The sequence below is a fragment of the Theobroma cacao genome, chromosome 6 (assembly GCF_053813885.1).
Source record: "Theobroma cacao isolate CCN51 chromosome 6, ASM5381388v1, whole genome shotgun sequence".
In the NCBI taxonomy this organism is placed as follows: Eukaryota; Viridiplantae; Streptophyta; class Magnoliopsida; order Malvales; family Malvaceae; genus Theobroma; species Theobroma cacao.
The window spans coordinates 634,466-645,414 of NC_142644.1; the positions used below are offsets into that span (position 1 = coordinate 634,466).

Here is a 10,949-nt window from a genome sequence, read left to right on the forward strand (position 1 = left end):
ATGAGATTCGTGACAGACGCATGCATACAACATATAGACAATATGAATGAAACAAACTGTGAGGGTGACAGTTAAAGGGGTGGTAAAAGCAAAAAGAGAATATAAAAAAGGGATATGGCCAAAATGAACCACTACAGATTATTCAATCAATTGTGGTATATCTAAGATTACAAATAATTTGGCATTTACAGGATAATGAATGAAAAAATTGGTTAACAACATGGAAGCTGAAGAAGAAAGCAAGAAAGGCAGATTATAAAACACAGCAAAGAAAAGAAGAAAACGCCCTCCCAGCAAAAATCCTCAGCCATCAGTCCTTTTGTAGGAAAATTTGACAATAACTGATAATGGGATGCTGATATTATGACCTTGGTTTCCAAAAAGTCCAATCCTCCCAAAGCTGGCAGAAATGTTGTTCATTGTGGCATTAAAGATAATAGTCAAGACCTGCTTCTCTCCAGTGCCAATAAAGAAGTGAGTTGGACTGACCTTCATGGAAACCCCATAAGGAGCACTCCAGCCAACCTTGTAAGTTTCATTGCCAGCAATGTTAGTCACTGATCTTAAAACCGTTTTAGACTGGTTCAGTTTTGCAATGGTGATTGAAGGCAGGTTCAGGTCTGCACTGCCAATGGTAGAATTATAAACCCAACAGTTTTGACCAGTGTAATTTAAGACCACAGGACCAGAACCGTTAATGCCACAAAGAAAGGACATATAATCATCATAAGCTGCAACAACCAAGTATATGAGGTTAGAATGAGATGTTCATGGAATGGTCATCTAATAGTAGTGGGACCCAAACAGATATCAGAAAATCCTTAGATTTCCATTGACTAATACTTCGTGACTTTCTTCTGTTTGCAATTTGATAAACAATAATTTTTAACAACATATATATACACATAATGCAGAATAGCTCATAAAATGTTATATTTACTAAAAGCAGAATGACTTACTGGAATCCAAGATCAGACCCGGATCAAGAGCTGAAGTTGCATTTACAAAACCACTGCCCATGTCAAATGGTGTTGCTGGAGACTGGTTTAAATCAGGATTAGTGTAAGCACGCTGGGCCATTATGGGGCCACCACTCTTGTCATAAAGAGAAGCAGTTGTAGAAAGTGCAGATGCAATGGCTGCAGGACTGAAATAAGGAAACTTTTGCTTTATCAGTGCAGCAAGCCCAGCAATATGAGGTGCAGCCATGCTTGTCCCAGACATCATAGCAAAGTTTTCACCTGTGAGGTCAAGTTATTTGTTTAAGCAACAATGTGACTTATATAGAATTGTAATTGAGTTATCTATATTTTTCTTTATCTAATACCTTGGAATTCAACTGAGTCTGTGCCATGAGAACTCCAGGCAGCCCATATCAAATTTCCAGGAGCAATCAGGTTGGGTTTCATTATGTCTGCATCATCTAGAAAACTGTCCTCTGGATCCGGTCCCCTGGCAGAATAATACATAACCTTTGGAGCAGATACACTGTAGTTTGCTTTCAGTCCACCTGAAATGCTTGCAACTGCCCCAAATCTAATAATTTTCTTTGTAAGTCCATCTCTCTCCAATGAAGAATTGTAATATTGGAGTAAAATCTGTTCAGTATATATAATCATAATAAATTAGTGAATTCTCAGTTTGTTTGTGTGTATGTGTGTGTGTCTGTGAGAGAGAGAGAGAGAGAGAGAGAGAGAGAATATACTCTATGACCACAGGTCACAACTTATCAAATGTTTTGGAAAGAACTAAAAAGTTTGCCCACCATATGCCATTACAAACAAAGAAACAAGAAGTTAATATGTAAGAAAAAGAATTCGCATATGCCTTCATGATTTACATGCAGAACCTTCACCTTGGAATCATCTGGGGATGGAATTATGATGCCGGGCATTTCCAACGGCGTGGGATTGAGCTGAAAACCAATTACAAAAGGGTCCATGTAGAACACAACTCCAGCTGCACTAAGGTTTTTCGCGGTTTGTACGGCCAGCTTGATGGTGGAGAGTCCAAGCACAAATCGGATTGAATAGCTACAGATTAACAGGTTTCCTTCAATAAGTTCCGGGTTGAAGTTACTAGAGTCTTGGCATTCACCCACATACATATCATCGGCAAGTGTTGTGTCATTGCATAGAGCATGAAGTGCAGAAATCAGTGTATACGTTTCATCTTTATCCGTCCCCGCTGCCAAAAAAGGAAGAGAAAGAAAAGAAAAAGTAATATATCCCATTTACTAATAATGAGTAATGTGAATGGAATCTACAATAGCAATAATTACATGCATCAGTTGAATAGATATAATCTATTGGTGTATAAGATCAAACTACTAATTATAAATTTAAGGACTGACAACAATCTGTTAATGAAAGAGATTAAATGAAGTCAACCAGCATATAAGGTCCAGGTTCTATAAGGTCCATGTCTAAGTTAAGCATATAGACACAGTAATGTACCACTTAATCTGCAAAGATTGACACAATTGTTATCCAGTATTTCAGAATCGCTTTTAAAAGTGGGAAGAGGATTTAACAATCAAACTCCTTCACGGAAAATGAAATATGCATAGGAAACCAACTAAAATCACAAAACAGAATAAGAGAAATTCTATATATATACTTCTCTTTTCTTCTTTGATCCATAAGAATGCATAACAAATCAAAAACCTGTTATCCATCACTTGATCTCAAATTGATAAAGAAGGAAATAGATTTGAAAGGTAAACTTACATGCAAGTCCAACTCCAGGGATGGTCACATTGTTTCCAAGGATGATAGAGTTAGAATATGCTCTGTCATGAGAGGCAGCACCAATGGTGAAGATCCATGGACTGAAAGAAGACATGCTCTTAGGTGATGGTCCAGTATTGCCGGCAGCTTGCACAACAAAAATGCCAGCCTTGACAGCTGATAACAATGCCATGTCAATAGGATTGAAAAATGTTGCGATACCAGGTGGACGCCTGTTGGGAGTGATCGATAAGCTTATTATGTCCACCCCATCTTGAGCTGCCTGCAAATGTGGGATGAAAATGTACTTGATTATAGACACCAAATCAATGGTTGCAAGAAAAGGAAGGATGTGATTGCCATGATGAAATTTTACAAATAGATAAATATATTTCCGCTTTAGGCAGAAGAAAATCTTGACCAAGAAGAAGACTTCCTATTTCCAATTGAAATTCTGTGGTCTTAACAAATGGATGCCTAGCATTCAATTTTGCCAAGGGAATTCTCAATAACTAGAGGATCAGAGAACATTCTCATGGTTGCCATTTAGCAAAAATGGGAACCACCACCACCAACCCCTCTTCCCCCAAAAAAGAAAATGAAGAAGAAAAAAAGAAGCAGAAGCCTTGTAGCACCAATGCCATAGCCAGAAACTTTTTATACCAATATGCTGGTCGAAGTCAAAATGTTAAGAAAATATTATTAGATTTTTGGTCCATAAATAAACAACTCCATTATCTTAACTTTACTAATAGTAATCAAGCAAACCACATAGTAGTTTTCTACCATGAATTTGAACACTTTATTGGAAAAATGTCCCTTAAAATTCTAATCAAAATCAATACAACTATGCAAATATTTAATTATTAAAATAGAAGAAATTTTTTAATATTTGTTAAGCATACTTTCACTTACATTCTTAATACTATCATAATTGTATTCCAATGTTGAATATCATTGAAGGTTTTATATGGTGGAGATGGAACAAATCACGCACACTTATAAAACTACAACCTCTGTTTTTCCTTTCCCATTTGGGACTCTCCTTCCTCTTCTTTGGCAACTTTGGCGTTCAAATCTCTCATCTGTCAGATGACCAACCAAAGACCCAAATTGTTTACCCATAAGATAATAATTAATTGGTCTTCATTAATTTGAGATGCGGATGTCAATTTAAAGGGGATTGGCACATGAGCTTGACCAAGTTCAATAATTTTGTGTTCCCTTGATGAGGGGAGTTGGGTTCTTTGTGATTTTGGTGGGAGTAGAAAGAGAAAAGGGAGCTAAAACCAAGTATTCTTGGTTGTTTCAGATGAGAAATAAGAGTGCAAAAGAGACATGAAAAACTCCAATTGCCAAAAAACATGGAATGGAGCATAATGCTTAATCCTATTTATGTAGGTTTTGACATTTGGCAAAGTCCTGATTAAGGCTCATCTCCCTTAAAGAAGTGAACTGAAAGATCCCAATTAGATTTTAAAAAGCAAATTTGAAAAAAAAAAAAGGAGAATTAGAGAGCAAAACTTATGCAGCGTACGACTCAACAATTTCCCAGTAGTTATAATATTTCTACCCCAAAAGTGCAACATTTATAGTTCAAAAATAATCAGCGTCCATAGCTGCCTGAGGCAAGCACTACACAACTTCAGGCGGCTCAAAGAATCAGGGGAGAAATCAATTTTAAACTTGCCAAAAATTAAGAACATAACACTTTGGTAAGTGATTGCTTTGCATGCAATCATGTGACAGAAACTTATTTGCAGAACACAAACCCAAACTATGACGAACCTGGTCTATGCCAGCAACAACATCTGCAGCAAATCCTCCAAAGCTCTTATATAAAGCCTTGTAAACAGCAATACTGGAAAATATGGCCACATCATTAATATAAGCAAATAGAAATGAGACATATGGAAAAAGTACATATGTTTGTATGCATTATATACGCATGTACTTACATGCATGAGCACAAGTTGAAAATATGGACATATAATACATGCTAACAGAAACAGGTGTATGTGCACAATAACAAGTCTGTATGTACTGGTATGTATATTTATACACACAAACACAGGATTATACAGGCATAATTAATGAACCTTTGCATTACTTCCATGAGGCATGCTATTCAAAATATCAAACTAAAAAGTTCACAATGTGCCCATCATGAGTTTATGCTAAACACATATTGCAAGCTTCTCGATAATACATTTCCTGTTGATATTTGAATGAAGATAGATTCCTTTTAAATGTCACTTCCAGTATATGGCACATAAAATAGGATACCATTCTATGATCAGCTGTTTTCAGCATCCAACTTTAAACAATTTGGCAATAGGTGGAGTGACCCAACTTGAATATAAACCACAAGAAACACAAGACCTCACCTATGTGGGATAACCTGCTTAAAACTTCCCCTGACATGAAGGCCTAATACCAACAACCGAACCGAACTATCACTACAACGTGGACAAACACAATAGGGACAACAAACAACGTAATAAACCTGCACTCTGATACCATGTTGTCAGAGACAATAGATTGGAGAAAACTAGAGGGACAATGTGGAAGTCTCCTATGTATTTATATTAAAATATTAAGCACCAAAGAAGCTAGACTTCAGCTTCAGAAATTTCTCATGTAAGACCCTTTTACGTACCTCAAGTACCTTATACATCCTCAGAGTTGTAGAATTATATCCATACATTTGTTCATTTATCCTTTCTAATAATATCCTACCTTATTTCAACCTATAAAGATTACTATTCGAAAGAGAGAAGAAAGGCATTTCATATGACAAAAGTATATGAGACTTGGACTTCAGAAATTCTCATATAATGCATTCAACACCTAAGGCAACCTCACCCAAGTAAGGGTTTCTCAACTTAAAATTTAACAGATTAAAACCCAAGAAAGTAGGAACAGATTAAAACACAAGATAGTTGGAACACTAGAAGTCATTCTATCAGCTAGCACTGGTCTGGATGAAAGTTAAAGATAATAAGCTTCTTTTGGTACATTTGCTTCTGCCAAGATTTTCATAGACATAAAAGAGAATAGTAACTGAGATCCAGTTTCAGAAACTTACTGTGAATGAGGAGCCATCCCACTAGCATTTCCAAAGTGGTGCCCTGCTACCACCACCGGAATCCCATGGTTTCCTGCAGCAACAGAAGCTGTATGCCTGCATTAATTAGATTTACTGCAGCATTAGAAGATTGAGTCAAGACCAATAATATCAGGTCAATTCATAAACAGGTGACTGGAATGTATCGCAGATCATTCACCATTGACACTTTATGATGCTTTTCAATAACATAGGCCCATGTTTCGTATATTTAGTAAAAAGAAGGTTATCTACAGTATTTAACAACATTCAAGAAATTTTGTGATCACCATCATCTTTGAGATTTCAACTTCGATCAATTTTCTTAACAGGCTAGTATATCTTGCAAAGAACACGGAGACTTTATTGCATCTCCAAAGACAATATGATATCTTCCAAAACTGATGGCACTTACAAAATGATACCAGGTGTGGGAAGTACTATTCTTAAATATATAAGAAGAAAACAACAGAGAAAAGAATATCACAGTAACATATATATAGGCTTATGGGATTTATCAGCATTGTCCCATGGGAGTAAGGTGGAAAGAAAATCGGGTTTGACCACATAATAAACCCAACATGTCAGTCCCTTCAATGCAGCAGAGAAGGATGGTCAAACAAGCTTGTCTGTGCATATAGAGCCTACAAGCGTCTCAAGGCAATGGAGTGAATGTTTGGGAATCATGATCACAACCATAAGAGACCTCATTAAAAGAGTCAATCTAGAATGCAAGGGCTTGAAATTTTGAAAGAAAAGGGGGAAAAGATAAAGTAAACTAGCATTAGTAATGTAAAACAACCGTGCAACAAATTCTTTACTAACACAGTCATTTCTTTTTATTATTTTTTTAATAACTTCACATAATTGCATCTGTTGTCTGGCTGTTAGCAGAATCATTTAATTTTATTTGGATTCAAACTTCTAACATAATTTTTCTTTAAATCCATTCCAATGTTTAAGTTTCTATCTGAGATCAAGTAGTTTAATTGTTTCTTATCTCCCTTGAAATCTAAAGTAACTTGCAAGTCAAACTTACAAAAGAACAAAGAACAAGCAATAATACTAACTCGACAACGATCCATAAAAAATGCAAAACATTCACTCACGTGCCATGGCCATCACCATCAAATGGTGATGCATAGTCCTGAGATGAATTAAATATTCCTCTTGTTATAGCAGATGCTGCAAAATGGCGTGCTCCAACAAGCTTCCTATTGCATGAACCAGAAGGAAAATCCCGAGTCACCTCACAAATCCCAGAAAAATGGGCAGGAACTGGGTACGAATGATCTGATACATGATCAGCAAAGCTGGGATGTGTTGGATCAATGCCAGTATCAATAAACCCAATCACAATTCCTTCTCCTGCAGTTTCATATCCGCCTTCTTGGGACCATGCTCCCTTCGGTAGACCCAAGAACTGTGGAGTATGGGTGGTTGCAGTTCTAACAGAGAAATCCAAAACAACATTCGCAACTTCTCTTCTCCTTGAAAGCTTGCCCGCCTTAGAAATAGAAGAATACAACTAAGTAAGAACCTTGTTCCTTAATTATAAGAAAAGTTTCGAAAAAGAAATTAAAAGTTTCTGTGTATTTGAGATACTAAGAGCGTAAATGATATGCAAAACTATACAAAAGGGTAGACGTCAAACATATTTTTTGGATTTAGAAAGTACAAATAAAAGAATATACTGCAATGATAAAATATCAAAAAGCATTTAGCAGCACAATGATGATGATAACATGACAAAATGATGGTTAATTGTGAGGAATGTCAATTGATGATATACCTGTTCAGTGGTAACAAGCACAGCAAAGCCATTTATCAAGTAGTGGTAACTATACAACTTCAGATATTTCTCCCTCCTCAAGGCCCGCCTCAATATAGAATCATGAACTCGAGAAAAATAAGAGCTAGAATTTTGATGAGATCTTGAATTATTCCTAAATGTAGAAAGATACATTCAAAAGAAACAATTAGTCCACCCTTTTAAGATTGACATCTCCAAACAACCTATAAAGGCTTCCAAGAAAAAACAAAGAGATATATATGTGAATTGAGAGAAGTGAAAAAGGAAACAACAAACACAATAATCAGCATGTAGCAAATTATTGGACATTTATGTATGTCAACATGGTGAAGCTGAAGGCCTCCCATTTTTTCACAGATTTTGTATCCAAAAAGGCATCTGGCAAGTACAAAATAATAGTCGTGTAAGAGGGAAAGTTTCCATTTAAACAAAAAGGGGATGTGAAAAAAATTTTTTGATAGTGATAATATGAAAAAAGATAATTTTAGGTTGGGAAAAACTAAAGACATGACATATGCTAGCTTTGACAATTCCCTAACAGCCAATACCCCTTAAGCCCCACAGAAAGAAACAGGAGGACCCATTACCGTTTAAAGACTATTAACAATCAAGCCTCCAAGAAAAAAAAAATTACCTATCAGGACACAGATTTACTCTACATAAATACCAATTACGTACTCAAATTGTTAAACAACGAGTAACAGAATACAACCAAAAGAAAGAAATCAAAGTTATTTTCAGAAGAAACCCAAAAAAAAAAAGTTGCTCGTAACAACGGCTTTATTCTACTACTGAGGGCAAAATTCTATGCCTTGGTTTGTGAAACCTGTTTAATCTCCCTGAAGCACCACCATGGTGGAACCCCTGATAACCCTTCCTTCTTAGTTCTTCCTCAAAGTGATGAACAGCAGGAACTTGCTTAAGAGTGACAATGTACACAGCTGTAATTGCGTCTGAATCTGAATCCCCCTGACTTAGAGTGTTCACAAACAACCCAAAACAAACTGCCAGCACCAAATACACCCAACAAACGTTCCCCATTTTCTTCGAAAACAAAATCCCAGATTCCCACCGACCCGACCCACACCTCGTCTGAGATATGCAACAAGAAGCAAAGAAAAAGATCAGTAACCCAAACCCAAGTAGCTCGTTTTGCGGCTGTGGTTGACAGTAGGGTGGGGTTTTGTTTGAGATGTAAGAGGTGAAGATTGAAGAAAGAAAAAGCTACCCTTTTGAGGAATGTGGGAAAAGCAAAAGAAATGAATTGCTAAGATTAGTAGCCATTCACTAGGACTCCATGGAAGGGAAGTGGGGAATGAGTGACAGCCACAGAGCTGCTGCTTTTTCTCCTCGCTTTATATTTTAAAAGGAAGGAAAAGAATGCTTTTGTTTTTGTACGCTTTTGAGCTTGGATAGAGGAGAATGGAATTATTAATTAAGCTATAAGAAGGGGAAAGGGGAGGGGGTGGAGTAAGGAGAGAATCTGCTACTTTTCTCGGGGGCTGTGCTTCTGAACGTTTGTTGTTTATGTAAAGCACAGCTTAAAAAATATTATTAGAATACAAAAAATATGAACGTTTTCTTTTGTTTTTCTCCACTTCTAACTGTTGGGGATTTTCCTGTCTTTTACTGTTATTTCTTTTTTTATTCATAAAACTTCATACTCTTTTTTATTTCTTAAAATAAAAAATATATTTTTATTATATAAATAGCTCAAATTATGTAATTTCTTCAAGTACTGAATTTTCTTAAATAAAAATTAAACTTTTACTATTTTAAAATTTACAATATCAATTTAATGATTGACTCAACGATGTTAAATTTTTTTTATTATTAATATTAATATAATATTTAAATGTATTGATTTAATATATTCTTATTTATATAGTCGTTGAATCTAATTACGTAATATTTAAAAGTTACATAAATAATAATGTGATATGAATGTGATACTATTAAATTGTTGATGTGATATTTTTACGATTTATACATAGCGAATGCTAATTGCTGTTTTTTTTTTTTTTGACTCTTGTGGATTTTTTTTTTGTCTTTTTTATTATTATTTGTTTATTCACAAAATTTTATTCTCTTTTCTTTTTTTTCAACATTTTTAAAATATGAAAAATCATTTAAACTTTATTATGTTGATATAAATTACGAAAAATTGACCTATTATTTGTTAAATATTAATTTATGAAACTTACAAATGATGAATATTATAACTTTTTTGTACATTGAGATATACCAATGATTTAATTACTTTTTGAGATATTTGTATAATGATTAAGATTTTTAAGTTTTCTATTTTTCTTGAACTTTTGAGATTTACAATTCACTTAAGTATATTTTATACATCAAAATAAAATTAAGGATACTTAGTAGTTAGTACTTGAAACCTACTGATAACCAATTTATAATGAGAAACTTCAAAATATATTTGTCTGATCCAAAACATAGATAAAATTAATTGAATTATACTTTGTTCAAATATAACTATATACTATGTTTTTATATATCTAATACACCTTTAAAATGAACACGCACATACACACTTGATGTTAACTTGAAATCTCCTTTCCCAACTTAAATATTAAAGCAAATACATACATATTTTTATTTTTTAATCAATATTGTGTGAATATAAAAATTAATAATAATTAACCGATTATTCTTTAACAAAAGTTTTTTTTTACTATTATTTACTTTTTTTCCCCTGAAATGACAAGGGGGCAATCATTTAGCATGCCATCCTAAAAATTGTCCCAAACCCTTAAAATCAGGTTAATCAAAGCTTTAAAGACAAAGAAACAATATTTTTTGGCTGAAAAAATAAATAAAGAAGATAAAGAGAAAAGTTTGTCACCTACAGAAAAAAAAAAGAAGAGAAAAGTCAAGGATAGTGGGGGGGATGCAAGCCATGTAAATGATGGTGTGGCTTATGTGGTGGTCAGCCACTCACTCACTCACCCACCCCTTTTTGCCCTGTGTGCCTCTGCCTTGTCCACTTCTTTCCTCCCCAACGTTCCAATTTTAATAAGCCTCTTTTGTCTTTACTTGTACACAGTTTCTATGGATGACTTGCGTGAGTCACAGTGGGAAGAGGCGTGCCATTTCTCTATACAAAGCCAACCACAGTCGGTGCTTCTCCCACAAACTTCAATTAGGAAACGAATGGATATGGTGTGATATGGAGTTAAGTAGATTTAGATTTTATATAATTGTATTTTGATCATAATCGTGTTAATTTGACGTGAAAGTATTTGTATTTTTATACAAAATTAACATATTTAATTTTGTATAT

At 34.7% G+C, this 10,949-nt stretch overlaps 1 protein-coding gene across 4 annotated transcripts; it reads right to left on the bottom strand.

The window, feature by feature from the left end:
- Positions 1–115: 115 nt before the first annotated feature.
- Positions 116–9,173, bottom strand: LOC18595099 (subtilisin-like protease SBT2.2). Of its 4 annotated transcripts, XM_088807093.1 has the most exons (11): positions 8,877–9,171; positions 8,460–8,740; positions 7,628–7,781; positions 6,945–7,342; positions 5,818–5,913; positions 4,518–4,590; positions 2,730–3,012; positions 1,856–2,187; positions 1,328–1,598; positions 960–1,241; positions 116–731 (listed from the first exon to the last, which is right to left on the bottom strand). In XM_088807093.1, exons 2-11 carry the CDS (start codon positions 8,687–8,689, stop codon positions 304–306), a joined length of 2,547 nt encoding a protein of 848 aa, XP_088663219.1. In that variant the 5' UTR covers positions 8,690–8,740; positions 8,877–9,171; the 3' UTR covers positions 116–303. The 4 variants fall into 4 exon arrangements, with proteins under 4 accessions (XP_088663219.1, XP_088663220.1, XP_017979147.1 ...); XM_088807094.1 differs by having other exon boundaries at positions 116–620; positions 8,460–9,173; XM_018123658.2 differs by having other exon boundaries at positions 8,475–9,171.
- Positions 9,174–10,949: the final 1,776 nt, after the last annotated feature.